This window comes from Rhodamnia argentea, chromosome 8 (genome assembly GCF_020921035.1).
Source record: "Rhodamnia argentea isolate NSW1041297 chromosome 8, ASM2092103v1, whole genome shotgun sequence".
Lineage (NCBI taxonomy): Eukaryota > Viridiplantae > Streptophyta > Magnoliopsida > Myrtales > Myrtaceae > Rhodamnia > Rhodamnia argentea.
This window is the reverse complement of record NC_063157.1, coordinates 8281161-8301993: the sequence shown is the minus strand read 5'-3', so window position 1 is coordinate 8301993 and position 20833 is coordinate 8281161. Positions and strand designations below refer to the sequence as shown.

At 42.9% G+C, this 20833-nt stretch overlaps 5 protein-coding genes and 2 pseudogenes across 5 annotated transcripts; 4 read left to right on the top strand and 3 right to left on the bottom strand.

The window, feature by feature from the left end:
• Positions 1-1253: 1253 nt before the first annotated feature.
• On the top strand, positions 1254-2068 carry LOC115736649 (18.1 kDa class I heat shock protein). The gene has a single exon (XM_030668447.2). It carries the CDS (start codon positions 1362-1364, stop codon positions 1848-1850), a length of 489 nt encoding a protein of 162 aa, XP_030524307.1. The 5' UTR covers positions 1254-1361; the 3' UTR covers positions 1851-2068.
• Positions 2069-2472: 404 nt separating this feature from the next.
• LOC125316237 lies at positions 2473-4036 on the bottom strand (annotated as a pseudogene).
• Positions 4037-6278: 2242 nt separating this feature from the next.
• On the top strand, positions 6279-6960 carry LOC115736650 (18.1 kDa class I heat shock protein-like). Its single transcript, XM_030668448.2, has one exon. It carries the CDS (start codon positions 6400-6402, stop codon positions 6886-6888), a length of 489 nt encoding a protein of 162 aa, XP_030524308.1. The 5' UTR covers positions 6279-6399; the 3' UTR covers positions 6889-6960.
• Positions 6961-7499: 539 nt separating this feature from the next.
• On the bottom strand, positions 7500-9593 carry LOC125316264 (annotated as a pseudogene).
• A 2558-nt stretch (positions 9594-12151) lies between these two features.
• LOC115736779 (18.1 kDa class I heat shock protein-like) lies at positions 12152-12943 on the top strand. Its single transcript, XM_030668631.2, has one exon. It carries the CDS (start codon positions 12253-12255, stop codon positions 12739-12741), a length of 489 nt encoding a protein of 162 aa, XP_030524491.1. The 5' UTR covers positions 12152-12252; the 3' UTR covers positions 12742-12943.
• A 69-nt stretch (positions 12944-13012) lies between these two features.
• LOC115736706 (UDP-glucose iridoid glucosyltransferase-like) lies at positions 13013-14429 on the bottom strand. Its single transcript, XM_030668532.2, has 2 exons — positions 14009-14429; positions 13013-13905 (listed from the first exon to the last, which is right to left on the bottom strand). The coding sequence occupies exons 1-2, from the start codon at positions 14427-14429 to the stop codon at positions 13034-13036; spliced, it is 1293 nt and encodes a 430-aa protein (XP_030524392.1). The 3' UTR covers positions 13013-13033.
• A 4514-nt stretch (positions 14430-18943) lies between these two features.
• Positions 18944-19587, top strand: LOC115736556 (18.1 kDa class I heat shock protein-like). The gene has a single exon (XM_030668300.2). The coding sequence runs from the start codon at positions 18990-18992 to the stop codon at positions 19443-19445; it is 456 nt and encodes a 151-aa protein (XP_030524160.1). The 5' UTR covers positions 18944-18989; the 3' UTR covers positions 19446-19587.
• Positions 19588-20833: the final 1246 nt, after the last annotated feature.

Genomic DNA, 20833 nt, shown 5'->3' with positions numbered 1-20833 from the left:
TGGCATATGTTTTCTTCGTTTTATGTGATTCGCCTTCATTATCGTTTTTTCCGATGGCATATACTATTACCTTAGAGAGGAAAATTGCAATAAAATAAAATAAAAATAAAATGAAGAGAGATAAAAGGGGCAAAAAACAAAAAAACATAATTCCAAGCCATGGCGACGAGGACTGATTAAATGTACTTTGACGGGTCTAATCAAATGAGTTAACGAGTAATTCTCGTGGATCTAATATGTTTCAGTTGACGTATACATCTATGCCCGAATCAATGTCTTTCCTAACAATTTATTTCGGGATAAATACACTGGAAATTCTAAAACTTGTCAAATTGATACAATCAAGTCTTTTGATTAACTCCGTCCAACTTGGCTGACGAGGCATGAATTTTTTTTAATATTTTCTCTTTCCCGCTTGGTGATGATGTGGCCAAACGACGTCGTTTTGGTCTATTGATTTTTATACAATATCTTTTATTTAAGTTAAATAAAAAATAAATGAAATTATATTAAACAATAAAGTGAGAGTTGGATCTAGGCAGCGTGGGCTTTACAGCCCAGCAAGCCCGTCTACTGCAGGCTAGGGCCAGCAGGCCCTTGCCTAGTTCTGTGGTCGCCCGCCATGGTGGCCCGACGACCCCCGCTAATCATTTTCCCACCATCGCTGACCCTTCCCGGTAATGGGAAGTATGATGTTCGGTCATACCTTAATATTGATAATCGCAATCAGTTTTTCCAATGTATAAAAGGATAATTCGAAGAGGAAAAGACCAATAATTCTACCATTTAATTGAAAATTGACTTCTCACAACAGGGGTTAAGAAGCCCATGTTATTAGCCCATTATCAGCACCTATTAGCAAAATGACTATAAATTCCTCTAATCGTATCTTTTAATTGGTCCAACAATGAGCACTGAAGTTTTCTCTAAAAAAAAAAACGGACGAAAACAAGGGTGATGGTAAAATAGAATTCATTTTGTTGATAATGTGATGGATAGAACTAATCGCGGTCCGGCCAATTTTAATTTTAATTTTTTTGTGGTCGAAGGCCAATTTTAATTTTTTTTTGTGGTTGAAGGCCAATTTTAATTGACCTTAGTATAAATGTGGTGTAACTGAGGAGGCCCAATCCGCAGTTTCCAGATGGATCAACCGGGTTCGCCATTTCACTCGAACGTTCCGGCCGTCGAACCTCGTAAGACCGCGAAGGTGCGAGAATGCTCCTCTCTTTCCTATATAATACCCGACCCCTCGTCTTCTGGGCCACATCTTCAAACGACAGCAGTTCTCGTCTTGTTGAGGCATTGTATCAAACACTTTCTCGGCTTAGTCTCGCATATTCACTGGTAACCCAGCAACCATGTCGCTCATCCCAAGCTGGTTCGGCGGCCGTCGCAGCAACGTCTTCGACCCTTTCTCCCTCGACCTCTGGGACCCCTTCAAGGAATTCCCTTTCCCTTCCTCGTCCCTCTCCGCCTCTAATTTCCCCCAGACTATCCGGGAGAACACCGCCTTCGTGAACACGAGGATCGACTGGAAGGAGACCCCGGAATCCCACGTGTTCAAGGCGGATCTCCCCGGGCTCAAGAAAGAGGAAGTCAAGGTGGAGGTCGAGGACGACCGGGTGCTCCAGATAAGCGGCGAGAGGAACGTGGAGAAGGAGGACAAGAACGACACGTGGCACCGGGTGGAGAGGAGCAGCGGGAAGTTCATGAGGAGGTTCAGGTTGCCCGAGAACGCGAGGATGGATCAGGTGAAGGCGGCGATGGAGAACGGTGTGCTCACCGTCACTGTGCCCAAGGTGGAGGAGAAGAAGCCTGAGGTCAAGGCCATCCAGATCTCCGGTTGAGTGTTGGTGAACTATGTATGGTCCTCGTTGCGACTTGTGTGTGTATGTATAGAGCGAGTGTGTCTGTGTGTGTATGTTGTGTTCTGTGCGGGTTTCGGCTTGGCGTGTTCTGAGTTGGGAGTCTCGGTCCTCTTGTGTGCGAAATGGCCATGTATCGTAACTATTTTGAGTCTGTGACTCTACTGGTAATGACTAATGAGATCTGATGTTGTGATTTCGTATCTTCTGTTTTATACGACATCGTAATCTCCAGGTCTTTCGAATTGATTGTCTTTCCCTTTTCCCGCCGCGGTGCTTTAGCATGCTGCTTTGCCCGGTGGGAGTTCAAAAAGTTCGTTCTTCTTCGTTGATTAAATTCTATTTCTTGGAAGGATTCCTGGGAAGTGCAATTGCCGTACTTTGCGAATTGTGGTCATCTTTTCAATGGGGTTTGAGGGTACCCGCGAATTGCATCGAGAGAAGCTGAAAACTTGTGGGATGAAACGAGGCTGGACACCATGTAAATTCGTTTTGAGCTCAGCGCGAGCTGCAGGGTTTCTTCTGCTGAATTGTATCGGGTTTGTTGGACAACAAGATCAGATATGTTCTGCCAAGGTTTTTATTTCGGGTAATCATCATCAGATCAGAGAGAAGTGATCAAGTTCACTGCTACTTGTAGTGCGGTGCGTGAGGAAGCACCTCTCCTGATGTTGGGCTCGATTTGCGTCTTTGAAAGCTGCGGCTCTCAGCCTATTCTCTTTCCCTTCCCCGTCAGCCATCAGTCTCCTCACTAGTCACTGCTTGCTCTATTTCTTTCTGGTTTGGATAGCCTTCCAACTCCAATCCCACTCTCCAAACATGTCAGTGGGAGGAATTCCTCCAGAAATGCTTCCCAAGGTCAGAATTCCATCCGCAATGGGTCCAAAAGCCTCCCCCGGAAAGGTGTGCTAAGAATTCCTCCTGCGGAGCCCATCTCACATCACGGCCAGTTTCTCCAATGGCTTCTTCTAACTCTTCTGGTACAGCTCCATCCACTCTTCTGAGCCTCTGACTGAGCCAGGTCGGACAACCCACAAGAATGGCTGCCGCTGTCCGCCAGTCCTCAAGCTGTTTCTGCGGACCCTTCCCGATCCACTGAAGCCAAGCTTCCTAAAGCTCACTTATATGACTGAATTGTTAGCTTGCTTATCAAGCCGCAATGGGCAACCGGTCTCTTCCTCCAATATGCTGGTTGGTGAAGCCGGAGCAACTTTGTGCAGTGAGCCTAGCAAGAAAAACAGCGCTCAGTTTTCTTTCTGGAGTTAGGTCCTTACGACTGTTTCTTAAGGCAGTCCACTGTGTTCCAAAGAATGCCTGAAGATGCGGTGATATCGATCACCATAGATGCTAACTTCATCAGGGGTTCTAAATCGCCAGGTAAAAATGGGCAAGTCCTTGCATCTCGGGGATAAGTACCTGGAACAGGATCTTTCGACGTTGGATATAAAGTGGCAGAGTAATGCAGCTTAACATGTATTTGCTTCAACGTGATCATAGTCTTATAGACAACATAAAAACTAGTATAAGATTTGGATGTTCCAGCAAGTCAAAATTCAAAAGAGTGACTCTTTTTATTCCCATTTCATACAGTGTAGACATACTTTCTTCCTAGTCGGATTGCTCGACATGAATAAGAGAATGTGATCTTTCAGTTTAGCATAGTATGACCAAAGAAAGCACGTTCCCAACATCCACAATAACCTCTGATTGTTCGTCTGAATTTCTAGTAGAATTACTACCACGTTACATCACTGAGGTGTTTCTTTAGTGTTACATCACTTGAGGTAACGAAGAGCCTACTGCCCATATCAATATCTGAGAGTTTCTTGTGTAAATAAATATCTGAGAATTGAAGATACCTTCCGAAGAAAGAAAACCTTTCTTTTGGATCCGAGGAAATTCAGAGAAAAGCAGCAGGGCGCCGATACTGCTTGCGCGCAAAGCCATGCTAGGAAGCTTCCGAGGATGAGCTGCGGCTTCTGCGAAGGACATCAACGAATCATAAACCACGCAAGATATATTTATTCTCGATCACTCCTTCCCTTGACATCATAGGCATGGAGATAAAATTGGGGAAACCGGACAGATCGGGATGATCGAATTGAGCGTGAGCTATTATACGATGGAGAAGCGCCCTTGGAATGCGGGACCGACCCCGAATTGAGCATCGGGGTTATGTGTCCTTGAAAGGACCGACCCCGAATTCATTGAACATATGAAAGGTCTTATATTGAATATAATATATTCAGTACTGGGTTATAAACATTGTTGCGTGGAAGCAAGCGAATGAACAATAAAATAGACAGAAGAAGAAAACAAATTGAGCATCGGATGTACGTGGTTTGATCGTAAAGACCTACGTCCACATATCACATTAACAAGCGAATGTTTAATCTCGTAATTCTTCAAGAAATAATCTCTCAATCTCACAAAGGAATTAAATAAAATCTTAACATAAGAATTTCACGGCTATTAACACTAGCTAATCTTCACCAGGATGCAGTTAAGCACGGTACCACGAACCCACGATGAAGTTGCCTGTGTATAGTAACAGCACTTTCGTTGGCCCCCTTTTCTTGGCCGACTCTAGTAACTTGAGAAAAGAACAGATATCCGTGGATTTCAAAACAGGTTTCGTCCGATACAAAATCCACAGAATTCGAATAGTAATCCGACAATATTTGGGTTTCAACTTTTATGCTTATCCACAAAGCAATTCTCGTCGGGCTCAAATTTAAGACATAATTTCAACAGATATGTTAAGAAAAAAGAAGAACGAAGGAGACTTCTGTCTTTCCTGCCTGGACAGTAACATAAGAAGCGGCAAACAAAACCGATTGCAACATTGAAGCATGACGGAATTACAGGAGAGCGGCTTTCATGCAATCAGACATGTTGAGGAAACAAAAACTACACGAGAAGAATCTAAATATTCTGCTGAAGGCAACTCCTCCCATCTGATGGCATTGAATTTTACTGCTGCTGACATGATCGGAAGCTTGTTATTTACGTTAGATGAAGCGATTAGAACTTGGTTTTAACATGTGAGTACTAGGAACCTTCTCCAAAGAATCACCCTATTGGCCTCACAGAACAATCGTCTCGGAGCAGAATTATGTACACATTGGATCGTAGCCGACACTCACAACCTTACCAAATCTGATAGAGCTTGTCTTAAACTCCAAGACAGCTAGAGAAAGCAGGACTCCGAAGCACAAGAGCTTCACAGTCTGCATCATGTCAAACACCTCGCCATTTCTTGTGGTGAATCAAGTGCATCGAGAAATGCTAAGCGAATGGATTTTGTGTCAAAGATTTTTGGTTAATGATTTTTCCAAAACTCTACCAAACGCATTCTAAAAATCCCATCGTTGTAACCGTCATCCAACATATGCCTATTAGAATGAGGAACTCCTCGAATCGTATATTTTGATTGGTGGAAAATAAACTTGAGTAGTATTCATAATTTGTGATCCATTAGATCTAATTGGCTGGACAAAATTTCAATTAATCAATAGCATAGGAATTTAAAGGCGATAACAGAAAACAAATTGAATTCGTTTTTTGGGGCGATTTTTTTTTTTTTTTAGGTCGAAAGCTTTGTAAGGAATATGGGTAAGCGGTTCCAAGTTCCTTACATGTTCCACCTAGAACTTGGAACCTACCTATCGGAACGCATTTCTCATTTTTTGGAACTTGAAACCTATCCATCATACCTTGAAATCTGGAACCTACCTTGTCGGAGATTCTAGGGTCGGTTCCAAGGTACCCGAGAACCTATCAATTTCTTTTATTTTTTCATTTTTAGTTAAACAAAATGAGAGTGAACGCTACAACATTTAAGAAAAAATAGAGGTGAGTGATTGTGGGCTTTGTACATGTTAAATTTAGAACCCGAAACCAATCCGTTGGAACACGTTTATCATTTTTTGGAACCCGAAACCTAAAAACTTGTTTGGCTCCAAATTATACACTCATAATCGGATGTCATAGAACATTGTATGATCGTGCAAAAATATATACAAAGAAAAATATAAAAATTTATTTCAGAATCTAGGGTTCGGGTTCCAAGTTTCGGATTCTAGATAATGGAACTTGGAACCTACCCGTTGGAACAGGTTCCTCAATTTTTGAAACTTGAGACTTATCTTGCATATCTTGGAACCTGGAATCGGAGCGGATCTTACAGGTTCCGGTTTCGGGTTCTCGATTCTACCCTGGGAACATGCTCACCCTAGTAAAGACCATCTCTTTTTCATTTTTGTTTCGGTCGGAACGAGATCCGGACGAAGCCCGGTTGGAAGTTTCCAGATGGACCAACCGGATTCGCCATTCCGCTTGAACGTTCGTCCGTCCGACGAACCTCGAAAGCCCGCGAAGGTACGAGAATGCTCCTCTCTGTCCTATTTAATACCCAACCCCTCCTCTTCCTGGCCACATCGTCGAACGACAGCAATTCTCGTCTTGTTCAGGCATTCTATCAAACACTTTATCGGCTTAGTCTTATATATTCCCTGGTAACCGAACAGCCATGTCGCTCACCCCAAGCTGGTTCGGCGGCCGTAGCAGCAACGTCTTCGACCCATTCTCTCTCGACCTCTGGGACCCCTTCAAGGACTTCCCTCTCCCTTCCTCGTCCCTCGCCGCTTTTAATTTCCCCCAGACTTTACAGGAGAACACCGCTTTCGTGAACGCGAGGATCGACTGGAAGGAGACCCCGGAAGCCCACGTGTTCAAGGCGGATCTCCCCGGGCTCAAGAAGGAGGAAGTCAAGGTGGAGATCGAGGACGACAGGGTGCTCCAGATAAGCGGCGAGAGGGACGTGGAGAAGGAGGACAAGAACGACACGTGGCACCGGGTGGAGAGGAGCAGCGGGAAGTTCATGAGGAGGTTCAGGTTGCCCGAGAACGCGAGGATGGATCAGGTGAAGGCGGCGATGGAGAACGGTGTGCTCATCGTCACTGTGCCCAAGGTGGAGGAGAAGAAGCCCGAGGTCAAGGCCATCGAGATCTCCGGTTGAGAGTTGGGCGAATCTATGGTCCTCGTTGCAACTTGTGTGTGTGTACATAGAGCTGAGTGTATGTGTGTGTATGTTGTGTTCCGTGTAGGCGTCGTCGTCGTCGTGTGTTCTGAGTTGGAAGTCTCGGTCCTCTAGTGTTGCGGCTCTCTACTGGTAATGACTAATGAGATCTGATGTTGTGATTTCGTATCTTCTGTTTTATGCGACATCGTAATCTCCAAGTCTTTCGGTTGTTCGTCTTTCCCTTTTCCTGCTGCGCTGCTTTCGCATGCTGCTTTGTCCGATGGGAGTTCAATTCGTTCGTTCTTGTTGCGTTGATGAAATTCAATTTCCCGGAAGGAATCGTGGGAAGTTCAAGTGCCGTACTTTGCAAATTGGGTTAATCTTTTCAATTGGGTTTGAGGATACCTGCCAAATGCATTGAGAGGAGCCGATAACTTTTGGGGGGAAACTAAGCTTGAGACCATGATACTCCTTTTGATCTCGGCGAGAACTGCAGAATTCCTTGTGCCGCATTGTGTCAGATTCATCAGATAACAAGATGAGATGTCCCAACGAGCTTTTTATTTCGGTGTAACCATCATCAGATCAGAGAGAAGTGATTGAGTTAACTAGTTTGTCTGCTCGATTTCGTCTTTGAAAGCTATTGCTCTCAGGCTTTCCCTTCCCCATCAACCATCAGTCTCCTCACTGCTTGCTCTATTTCTTTTTGGCTTAGATCACCCTTCAACTCCATTCCCGCCCTCCAAACATGGCACAAGTATCTCAGCATTTAAATTCTGGTCCCAGAAGCACGGTCTAAATATCATCTATATATCATTGGGTTTCCTTCAGAAATGCTTTCCAAGGTTGAATTCCATCAGCAATGGGTCCAAAAGCTTCCCACGACGCGGTGTGCTTAAACTTCCTCCTGTGGAGCCCATCTCACATCACGGCCGGTTTTTCCGATGGCTTCTTCGAACATCCTTCTGGTAACAGCTGGATGAACTCTGAGCCTCTGACTGAGCCAGGTCGGACCACCCACAAGCTTTCTGCTGTTCGCCAGCCCCCAAGCTGTTTCTGCAGAGTCTTTTGCTTGTCCATTGAAGTCAAGCTTCCTAAGCTCACATATATGACTGAGTTATTAGCTTGCTTATCAAGCCACAACGGGCAACCAATTTCTTCCTCCAATCTGCTGGTTGGTGAAGCAGGAGCAGCAACTTTGTGCAGAGAGCCTAGCAAGAAAAACAGCGCTCGGTATTGTTTCTGGAGTTGCTCCGTAACTGTTTCTCAAGGCAGTCCACTGTGTTCCAAAGAGTGCCTGAAGACGCGGTGATATCAATCACCATAGCTGCTAACTTCATCCTAAATCTCCAGGTAAAAATAGGCAAGTCCTTGCATCTCGGGGATCAGCGCCTGGAGAAGTGTCAAAGTAAATGCAGCTTAGCACTGAGCTCCATAAAATTACTGTCACGCTACATCACTGAGTTGTTTTTTTATGTGTACATCACTTGAGGTAACGAAGAGTTTATTGCGCATATTAACATCTGAGCGTTTCTTGTGTATATTAATATGTGAGGTTTGAAGATAACTTTTCAAGGGAAGACGAACCTTCTTTTGGAGCCGAGGGAATTCAGAGAAAACCAGTAGAGTGCCGATACTACTTGTGCGCATAGCCATGCTAGGAAGCTTCATGAGCTGTGGCTTCTACAAAGCACATCAACGAATGAAGAATCACGCAAGAGATTTTATTCTTGGACGCTCCTCCCTTTGCCATTATATCCAACAATACTTGGCGGGGAGGTCCTTCACAGCTGGTGTTGAGATTCGCTGCAAGAGCTATGGGATCCCCGGAGGAAAGGACATCCTTTGGCAAGCAGCAGGGAATAGACAGGAGCATAAAATTGGGGAAACCGGATGGATCGGGATGATCAGATTGAGCTTGAGCTATTACGATGGAGAAGCACCCTTGGAATGCAGGACTGACCCCGAATTGAGCATCGGGGTCATGTGTCCTTGAAAGGGACAGCGGGACGAGAACCAATCTACGGTTGCGTCTCCGTCCGCCCCCCTCCACATCTCTCATCTGATTACAACCAGAGCCTCGGTCCTGGATCAACTGAACATATGAAAGGTCTTATATTCAGTATCAGGTAATAGGCATGTTAAGAAAAGCGAAGGCAGACTTCTCTAGTTCATTTGTCTTTCTTGCCTGGACAGTAAAATAAAAAGTGGCAAACAGACCGATTACATCATCGAAGGTTGACGGGAGCAAAGGAGAGTGGCTTTCGTGCTACGAGACATGTCGAGGAAACAAAACTGCACGAGGATTCCTGAAATTTTGTTTCCTTTCATGTCTGGCTTTGCTCAATCTTTATGTTAAAGCCAGCAGAGAATAATCCTCTTCTCTGGCAGCTAGCTTCTTTCACCCAGGACTTCTAGTTAATCTGACTTCCGTCCCAAAACTTGCTCTTACCTCTTTGCAGAATCTAAGTAAAAATCTGCTGAAGGCGACTCCCCCGTCTGATGGCATTGAAGTCCACTGCTGCTGACATCGCCAGAAGCTCGTTGTTCACGTTAGATGAAGCGATTATAACTTGGTTTTAACATGAGGGTGCTTGTAACCTTCTTAAAAGAATCACCATGTCAGCCTCACGGAACAGCCGTCTCGGCGCAGAATCGCATACACATATGGATTGTAGCCAACACTCAGCAACCTCACGTAAGCTGATAGAGCTCGTCTAAAACTCCCAAGACATTTAGAGAAAGCAGGACTTGGAAGCGCAAGAGCTTCAAAGCCTGCATCATGTCCGATCTGGGTTTCAACTGGAGAGTTCTAAATGGACTAGCATCTAAAGGCCTGACAGATTCCTATTACCTTTACCCGCGTATTATGAATTCCATCTTATTTGATGTCGATGTATTCTGCTTTCATTTTTGATTGACTTGTTCCACCGTGCGTTATCTCCACGTTATGTTAACCGATAATTACATGACCGTCACATAGAACATCTTCTTCACGTTGATGGCATGGGAAGAGGTAATGATAATCAATCAAAATGATCCATGAATATGGAATTGAGGATAGTCCAATGGGAAAAATGAAGTTCGGTTAAAATTTAATAACAATAACTATCGTTATCAAACTCTTTTTATGAGTAAAAAAATAATTGAGAGATAAATAAATCACCGGAACTATCATAAAATAGAGAATGACATCTCATAGCACCGGTTATTTGTGTGTTTGGTTCAGCATTTTGAGCCTCAAAAAGGTCTTTGGGACAAAATTGTGATGTTTTAGTTCAGCATTCTCAATTGCCTTAGAGACGAAGTTAGCAATTCTAAAGTCCTTTTAACCTAATGCAAGTCCCACCCAACATTCAAATTCAACATTTTTCAAAATGCTACTCTCAAGGGTAATGATTTTTTATTTATTTATTTCTCTTTCAACTTTGCCCTCACTGATGGTATTCGTATTCCAATTTTGCCTCACAATTAGTGTTCATCGTCTCCCCCTCTGAGGTTCAGATCAAGATCTGAGTCGCCCGTCTGATGCTCCCCTGAGGGATGCGCGAGGCTCACTAGGCTCGCATGTCTGGGTCAACAATTGTGGGTTTTGTCACCGAGGTCTAGTTTCGTGTGAGTATCGGTCGCTGGTCGGGCGCTTCACCGAATTTCATGCAAGCCTCGTCGACGGTGCCCGAGGGTCTTGGTTTGCTTGTGTGGGTTCACCATGGGGCTGGGTCGCCTGTCTGATGCTTCGCTGAGGGGTCTCCATGCGTTTGGATTGATAATCATATGTTTGGGATGACGATTTGAGGGTAGGTCGCCGGGGTCGTGCGACCTTGAGGGTCACCTCGCCTAGGCCGCATTAGGTCGCGCGACCTAGATGTTACTTGCTTGACCACTTCGATGATTAGATTGTCATTGCTTTCTAGGTTTGCTTCCAAGACGAGATATCTTCATTCCCTAGTAGCCATGCCTTTTTTTTTCCCCTATTTTATTAGGAGGTAAGTATACTACAAGTGTCAAAAACTTATGTATGATGCTCACTTTAATACCAAAGCTTTCAAAACGATCATTTAAGTGTCAAAATCGGAGAAAAACGATTACTTAAGTGCCAAATCGCAAAAAGCCTGGCTAGATGAAATAGGTGGCTTTTATGTTTAACTTTATTATTTGATGTGGCATATTTTTTTTTAATAAATTATGGCCATGTGGATTTCCACGTATACTTCTAAAATAAAAAATTTTTAAAAATAAAAATAAGCTGAAAATTTAAAAAAGGGGTGGGATTTCATTCGGGCGAGGGTCATGCGGCCCTCGCCGTCGTCGTCCCCATTGCCGCCCAAACCCCATCCTCGTCGACCTTTGTCGACGATGGGGGCGCCTAAACATACCCACTTGTTTTTTTTTAATAAAAAATTTCATCTTATTTTGTTTTTAGTTTTAATGTTTTAGTTAAGTTTGAAGTTTAAGTCCACATGTACTTTCGACGAGCCACATCGGTTCAAGTATTAATAGAAAAAAGGCCACGTAGGATTTTCGGCAAGCTACGTTAGGTAAAATTAGAGTTGGTATTCAAGTGATCATTTAAAAAAAAATTGATATTTAAGTGATCGTTTGGAAAATTTTGACATTAAAGTGAGAGCCATACACAAGTTTTGATAATTGTAACGTACTTAAACCGTTTTATCAAACTTCAATGCTACTTTGCAAAAATAGCTCAAAAGATACTTCAAACAGTATTTGCTTTGAGCAAATGGATTTTGTGTCAAAGATATTTGGTTAATAATTTTGCAATTTTTCAAGACTCTACCAAACGCACCTTAGAAATCCAGTTGTTGCAACTTCATCGATCCAACATATGCTTATTAGAATGCGGAACTCCTCGAATCGTTATCTTTTGATCGGTGGAACATAAACTTGAGTTGTATTAATGATTTGGGATCCGTTAGATTTAATCGGCTGGACAAAGTTTTATTTAACCAATAACTGAGGAGATTAAGGGCGATAACCAAAAAAATAGAATTCGTTTTTTTCCCCCCTTTTTTTTTCGGGTCGAAAGTCTTGTAACTTGTAAGGACCATCTGTCTCTCTCTCTCTCTTTTGTATTTTTCTTTTTCTTTTGAACGAATCATGGACGTTGGTCTTACGCAGTTTCCAGATGGACCAACCCGATTCGCCATTCGACTGGAACGTTCGGTCCGTCGAACCTCGAAAGACCGCGAAGGTACGAGAATTCTCGCCTCTTTACTATTTAGGACCCAGTCCCTCGTCCTTCCGAACCACGTCGTCTAACGATAGCAGTTCTTGTCTGGTTCAAGCGTTCTATTAAACACTCTCTCGGCTCAGTCTCGCACTTTCAGTGGTAATCCCACAACCATGTCGCTCATCCCAAGCTGGTTCGGCGGCCGCCGCAGCAACGTGTTCGACCCTTTCTCGGCCGACCTATGGGACCCCTTCAAGGACTTCCCTTTCCCTTCCTCGTCCCTCTCCGCCTCCAATTTCCCCCAAACATTCCGGGAAAACACCGCTTTTGTGAACACGAGGATCGACTGGAAGGAGACCCCGGAAGCCCACGTGTTCAAGGCGGATCTCCCCGGGCTCAAGAAAGAGGAGGTCAAGGTGGAGATCGAGGACGACCGGGTGCTCCAGATAAGCGGCAAGAGGAACGTGGAGAAGGAGGACAAGAACGACACGTGGCACCGGGTGGAGAGGAGCAGCGGGAGTTTCATGAGGAGGTTCAGGTTGCCCGAGAGCGCAAGGATGGATCAGGTGAAGGCGTCGATGGAGAACGGGGTGCTGACCGTCACGGTGCCCAAGGTGGAGGAGAAGAAGCCTGAGGTCAAGGCCATCGAGATCTCCGGTTGAGAGTTGGGCGAATCTATGGTCCCCGTTGCGAATTGTGTGTGTGTATACATAGAGCTGAGTGTCTGTGTTTATGCTGTGTTCTGGTGTGGGTTTTGTTTCGTCTTGAGTTGTCGGGAGACTTGGTCCTCCTCTAGTGTCTGATATGGCCCTGTATTGTCCTACTATGACTCTTTACTGGTAATGAGATTCGAGGTTGAAAGAACTGATGAGTGCAGGGTTTCTTCTGCTGCTTTCTATCGAATTTGTCAGATAACAAGATAAAATTTCTCAAGTTTGATGATCCATCATCAGATCAGAGAGAAATGATCAAATTCACTAGTTCCTCCATTGCGGTGTGCGAAGAACCGCCTTCCCTGATGCTTAACTCGATCTGGTCTTTAAATGCCGCGGCTCTCCGCCTCATCTCTTCCCCTTCCTCATCCATCATCAGCCTCCTCACTGCTTGCTCTACCTCTGTCTGGTCTAGATCGCCCTCCAGCTCAAATCCCACCCTCCGAACATAGCACAGGTACCTCGCGTTCACGTTCTGGTTCCCGAAGCATGGCCGGCATATCATCGGGACTCCTTCGGAAACGCTTACCAAAGTCGAATTCCATCCGCCATGGGTCCAAAAGCCTCCCGCGGCATGGTGTGCTAGAGCATCCTTCTGCGGCGCCCATCTCACGACGCAGCCTGTTTCTCGGGTGGCTTCTTGGAACCCTTCTGGCAACAGCTCGACCCATTCCGAGCCTCCAACGGAGCCAGGTTGGACCACCCACGAGAACGGCTGGCCGCTGTTCGCCAGCCCCCAAGCCATCTGTGCAAACTCTCCCGCCTCCATCAAAGCCAAGCTTCCTAAGCTCACGTATATGACTGAATTGTCAGCTTGCTTATCAAGCCACAACAGGCAATCGGTTTCTTCCTCCAACATGCGGGTTGGTGAAGCCGGAGCAACTTTGTGCAACGGGCCTAGTGAGGAAAGCGGCACTTGGTATTGTTTCTGGAGTTTGTCCGATAACTGTTTCTCAAGGCAGTCCACTGTGTTCCAAAGAACGGCTGAAGATGTCTTGAGACTGTTCGCCCTACCTGATAACTGCATCATTAGTTCTATATCGCCAGGAAAAAGAGGCAAGTCCTTGCAGCTCAAGGGATAAGCGCCTGGAACGGGATCTTTCAACGAGCGATCTGCAGAGTCAAGAATACAGCACTGAGGTAACTAGAAGTTCATTGCGCATGCTGATATCCGAGAGTCTGTTGCGTCTGTTAGTATAACAGGATTGAAAGATACCTTTTCCAGAGAAAATAACCTTCCTTTTGTAGCCAAGGCAATTCGGAGAAAACCAGCTGAGTGCCGACGCTACTAGTCTACTAGTGCGCAGAGCCATGCTAGGAAGCTTCATATAATGAGCTGCGGCTTCTGCACAGTGCATCAGCATGTCGTAAATCACGCAAGAGATTTTACTCTCGGTTGCTCCATCCTCTGCCATCATATCCGACAATACTTGACAGAGAGGTCCTCCACAGCTGGTGTTGAGACTCACTACAACAGCTGCGGGATCCCCAGAGGTGAGGACAGCCTTCGGCAAGCAGTCGGGTACAGACGCAAAGGTGAAACAGGGGAAACCAGATGGATTGGAATGATTGAATTGAGTGTGAGCTATTACAATGGAGAAGCCCTTGGAATGCAGGCGGGACCCCAAATTGAGCATCGGGGTTATGTGTCCTTGAAAGGGACGGGACTAGAACCAATCTACGATTGCGTCTCTGCCGTCGTTCCTCCATTTCTCTCACGCGACTACAACCCGAGCCTCGGTCCTGGATGAACTCAGCATATCAATGATCTTATATACACCACTGGGTTGCCGGCGAAATGCGGAGATGAAGGAAACTTCTCTGATTAATTTGATTTTCTTGCCTGGAGAGTAACGTAAAAAGGCGGCATACAAATCGATTACATCATTGAAGGGTGACAGGACGGAAGGGATGAGCCTGTCATACTATGAGACATGTGGAAGAAACACCTACATGAGGACACCTGAGATATTGTTTCCTTTTCATGTCTGGCTTTGCTCAATCTCATGTTAAAGCCAGCAGAGAATATTCCTCCTCCGGCAGGACTTCTAATTTAATTTGATTCCATCCCGAAACCGGGTCTCATCTCTTTGCAGATTCAAATCATTTTGCTGCTGAGGCGACTCCTCCTATTTGATGGCAATGAAGTTTACTACTACCGACATCACCAGAAGCTTTACGTGAAGTGAAGTGATTTGAACTTGTTTTCAACATGAGTGCTTGTAACCTTCTTTGAAAAAAACAGAAGAGAAACACCATATGGACTTCACAGAACAATAGTCTCGGAGCAGAATCACATGCACATATGGATTGTATCCGACACTCACGACCTTACGTAAGCTGATAGAGCTTTGTCTAACTCAACGAAAGCTAGAGAAAGCAGGACTCCGAAGCACAAGAACTTCGGAGTCTGTATCATTTCAGACACCTAGCTATTTCTCGAGACAAATCAAGCGCATCAAAGAAATATAAAGCCCCATGACTCAGCTGCTGCGAATGTCGAACTGATCTGGGGGTTTCTCATATTCTTCTCGGCAAATATGAGAAATGCCAATGTTTTTTTATTACCAAGTTTAAAGGGGACTAGCATCTAAAGGCCTGAAGAGAGAGATATCAAATCAAAATCCTTATCCGAAAGCTTCATAATGACCAATATTTGTGCTCCTGCTTCTTCCTGTTGTCGAATGACACGAGCGGTCCCACTGTGATCGACTTAAGAATGAAATGTTCCTCCTCGGGATATTATCCCTACAACAACAACAACTAAAACAACCAAGCCTTGTCGTAGGGTCGGCCATAGGTATTCTATCACGCCACTGCGCTTGATCTTTTGTTAGATTTTCTATGAGCTCCGGTCGTTACCCCGCTGATCCCGCTAACTTGGGGTAGGCAATATTTTTCCTTTTCGTTCCCTTCCAAGTGTTTCTGGGATTTGCCCTGCTCCTATTCACTAATATGTCCCGTCTTCATGCGCATCCGAAGGCCATCGCGCAACATTACCTAACCATCTCAGACGGCCTTGTCTCCTCTGAATGCCTTCGAGATGTTATGCTGAGATCGAGTAGCCACGCTTCTTTCAGTTGTAAAGCCATGTACCTGGCAAAATGGCAGACTATATGAGCTTTACTTTGGTTGTATAGTCTCAAGCATTATGCTTGTTTGGAATACTTTGCAGCCTTATATAAGGGCCTGCTTCTTTTACTTTGTCTCCCTTGACTTCGTGAACTTGTTCGAATCTGTCCAAGATAATCGACTTTCTGTCAAAATGGGTGACCACTCGGACGTGATTTATAACAATTCTGTTTTCGATAACTATTTCTGGTCAGAAATAGATTTTTTTATAACTATTTTATGGACAGGTTTGTAAGCAAAGAAACACGTTTGATAAGGACACAAAATTTCTGTTATCGAAACAGAAATTCGTTTGATAATAGCACAAAATTTCTACGGCCGACGATCGTTGGGCCTTGGACAACGACCGACAATAGGGACACAAGATAGAGGGAGATGACGAGTGAGAGAGAGGATATGAGCGATGAGAAGAATTCTTATTTCTGTTTATATTTTTGTTCCAAAACGAGAAAAGTAGAAAAATTCTACTTCTTATTTCTCTTCCAAATCAATTTCTGGGCTAAAAATTTGTGTAGAAAATAAAAAAAAATGAAATTATTTATCAAATAAATTTATGTTCCAAACCTATTTTCTAGAATAAAAAATAATCAAAAAATAAAAATAGAATGGTTATTATTTGTGCCGTAAATCACGTGATGTCCCATGAGCCTTTTCAGTTTCTTTTGAAAGGTAGAAGTAACCTCCTCTTTAGCATTGGTATGGGAAGGTCGCGTGTTTCAAATAACTGTTCAAAACATTTAAAATTTCGGGGAGTCCTAAATTTCCTCTACCATTTCTTGGTTCTCCGGCGGGTAAATAACATAGATCGTCCATGAGCTTTGGTTCAATATGCAATATCGTCCTTGAAATTTCGATTTGTCCAATATGGTTGTTGAATTTTGGTCCAATGTGTAATATTATCGTTGAAATTTTGGTTTGTCCAATGTGGTCATTGAACTTCAGCTCAATATGAAATGCCCTTATTGAACTTTTAATTTTTTTTACCAAAAAAACTTTAATTTATTTAACGTAGTCTCCGAACTATTGATAAATTTTCAATTTAGTCCACAGAATATGTGAAGATGACACAAACAGAAGAACTACATTAAACATTTATAAATAGTTTAGGGATTACATTACATAAATTAAAAGTCATGGACGGTATTGTAAATTGGATCAAAGTTCAAGGACTACATTGCATAAATTAAAAGTCATAGGACAATATTACATATTGAATTAAAGTTCAGAAATTATTTGTATTATTATCCCATCTTTGGTCAAGGAACAATGATAAACCTAAGATGCTGGACTTAAGACACTTTATTGCAAAAGGGTAGCAGCAAAGACATTTGTTTTCTTTTCAGCAATAACTTTCTCTTCTCCACATTTTCTTATGTAAGAAAGCAATTCCGGACAATCTACGTTTTAACGTGGTCGCACGTCCGGATGTATGAATTGAGGCTCACATGAACAGCATGCATGCAATTATTACATAGCGTAAAGGTAATGGAGGAAAAATTATTAAAAAATTATTAAATTTATTATAATTATGTCAATTCAGTTATATATCTATTTTTTTTACCAATTCAAAAAGTTCATATCAACGTTCGCAAAACCACATCAGCACTAGTGGTCAAAATTGGTTGGATAAACAGAATAGACATAAACGTAAAAAGTTTAGGATTAAATTGATAAAAAAAGATTAGCATTGAATTGACGCAATTGCAATAGGTTTAACATTTTTTTTAGTAATTCTCCTATTGATGAATACGCATGTTCCATTGTAACTTGATAGGCAATTCAGGCGGACCTAAGACTGATTTTTTGAACGGGAGGGCCATCGGGAGCGACGAAAATCAAGGATTGAATCCTCGTCGCCTTTCCGCTTTTATCATTATCAGAGGAACGTCTTTTATGTTATTTTTCTTGCAAACACTCGAGCGATTAGAAATTGGGTCAACAATGAGTTTACAGCGCATGAGTTCGTCGGTCAAGGATTATCGAAATCGAAGGAAAGCATTCTTCATCATGAAACCTATATCACATGATGATATATCAATGAGATGTCGCTCAATTAAATCAATTATTCTCCATTACCATAATGATCATCGAACATGATACGAAATGGCAAAAAGGAACACAATCGAAAGACAAATACGAGGAAGGAAAGAAAAAGGAGAAGTAGTTGAATATGTTACGCAACTTTGAGAAGTGTTAGGATGTACATGTGAGTTGTGTTATAAAAATCCTACATTAGAGAATTAATGTGGTGTGAAATAGTTAATATACTCAAGTTGGCTCACAACTCATTAGTTTAAAATTTTGAGTGCATGTGAGTTCAACTGGATATATTGACGTATTCGGACTTGAGCTCTTTCTTGGCAATCTCCCCGAGTGAAAGTATCGAACTTCTGCTATAAGCTAACAATAAATTGTATCAATCTGATAATCAACGTGGCTAAGGCTTTCGGGCCGCTTAGCCTTGTGGTGTAGCAACGCAGGCTCGGTGGGTGTTAATGGAGATTCAAGTTGAGATATATTAGTGCGGAAGGATAATTGAATTTAGGGGGAGTAGACCTAGCAATGGATCTCACACGAGAGTTGTCTTAGAGAAGTCCCACATTGGAGAATTAATTGATATATCCAAGTTGATCCATAACTTATTAGCTTAGGCTTTTGAGTGAAGGTGGGTCGAACTGGATATATTGACGAGTTCGAACTTGGGTTTTCTCTTGGCGACCTCCTCGAGTGAAGGTATAGGAATGCTGCAGGCTCCCAACAACGAGCTAGAAGCCCATACCAAAACCGTTCCTTTAGGCTTAAAACTCCTTCTAAAACTCCTTCTAGAAGGTATGAGATATTAACGATATTAGGATATCTATTTAATTCAATTATACATATGTCTCATTTGACGGTGTATATCCTTAATTAGATTATATTTCATATTATATTTATCTTATTACCTTGAATAGGTATCCAATAAATCTTATAAATAGGCTCATGTACCGTTTATTATTATACATCGAAATATACAGGAAATTTCTCCGTTCTCTCCACCGCATCATCCACCGACATATTCAAAGACGATGTCGGACGCTCCAAGCGGTGGCCGAAGCAGCGCCTACGACCCCTTCTCTCCCGACCTCTGGTGCAACACTTCCGGATCGCTCTTCGCCTCTGGTGTCCCTCAAATTTTCCAGAAAAATTACTTTTACACCAGGATCGACTGGAGGGAAACCCCAGAAGCCCACGTGTTCAAGGCCGATCTTCCCGGGTTTGAGAAAGAGGGAGTGAAAGTCGAGATCGAGGACGATCGGGTGCTCCAGATTAGTGGAGAGAGCAAGGCGGAGGAGGAGGACAAGAACGATAAGCGGCATCTGTGGGAGCGAAGCAGCGGGAAGTTCATGAGGAGGTTCAGGTTGCCCGAGAAGGCGAAGGTGGATCAGGTCAAGGCTTCCATGGAGAACGGAGTGCTCACCATCCTTGTCCCGAAGGTGGAGGAGAAGAAGACTGGGGTCAAGGCCATTGACATCTCTGGTTGAGAGACAGCGATGGTAACTTCAGATTGCCGTGTGCATGCAGAGTTGAGTCTCGAGTGTTTCGTCTCTCCCTTTTGTGTTTCGAGAGTCATAATAGAATAATTTGGTTGATTCAGTATATCTTTCGGATTATGCATATATTTCCTTTTATATTGCATATTCTTGATTGATTATATTTTGATACCTTAGTTTGTCTCTAAGGCATTGATGCAATCTGAGCTAGCAACACATTTACGTTAAAAAAAAAAAAAAACCTAACTTCGATCTTGCAATTCTTAGCCCTGTTTTGCCTGGTCCGTTGGATCGCGGTAGTGAATCTTGACTTTACTCTCGACATTGTTCGCTTGTCTCCGACTTCGCTTGAGGAATTATTTGGAATTTTCATAGCCAGCAGTTTGTGCAGTGTATTATGTGCTTGTTCATGAGCACATGCCAGAGAAGATCGTCCCTGTTATTACTCATCGAACCGAACAAGAGAGAGAGAGAGCGCAAGATAAACTAAGAATAGTTTTGCACATTATCAATTGATCTTTTAACTTGAGTAGGCAATTCAGGCGAACCTATTCAATCGTGAACGGACGCCTTTACGCCTTTATCATTATCATAAGTTTTTTTTTGTGCAGACACTTAAGCAATTAGAAAACAGGCCAACAATGAATTTGCAGAGTAGAATTCGGTCAAGGATTATTGAAATTGAAGGAAAGCATTCTACGTAACACTTTCATTGTATGACATATCAATGAGATGTCAATTAAATAGTTGATCGGTTATCACAGTAATCTTCAAACATGGATACGCAAAAACGTTTTCTGGTGTTTGGAATCGCATGACCTTATCTAAGGCATAAAAAAAAAAAATGTAGATATTTTTATTACATATTATAATTTGATTTTTTCTTTCTTTTTAATTTTTTTCTTTTTCTTTCTCCCCGTATGTGATTGGCCTCGAGCTAGTCGCTAGCCATCGCCGAGGCTTGACGACCGGCGGAGGAAGAAGAAAAGAAAAACTAAATAAATATAAAAATACGAAAGTATAAGAACATAAGAGATCAAAGATAAAAAATTATAGATATATAAAGTAGATCAGTCGATTCTTTTTCATCTTTTGATCATAATTCAATCAAAACTTCTCGAATTATTATATTAATATGTAGGATAAATTCTTTGATTCTTCCATTTTGATGGAATCAACTTCCCTTATTCATTAATATACTACTCGATTCGTATGGAAGCGAATATTTTATTTGGATGAAATCCAATCGGATTTTTTTATTTCTTATTATTGATTTCCATAAAAAAAATTGAGTAGAAGGTCATATCTTTTTCTATGAGTTTTTTAATGAGTCTATTTTTATGGTATTTCGTACTATACTTCCCTTATTTGTGGGATCG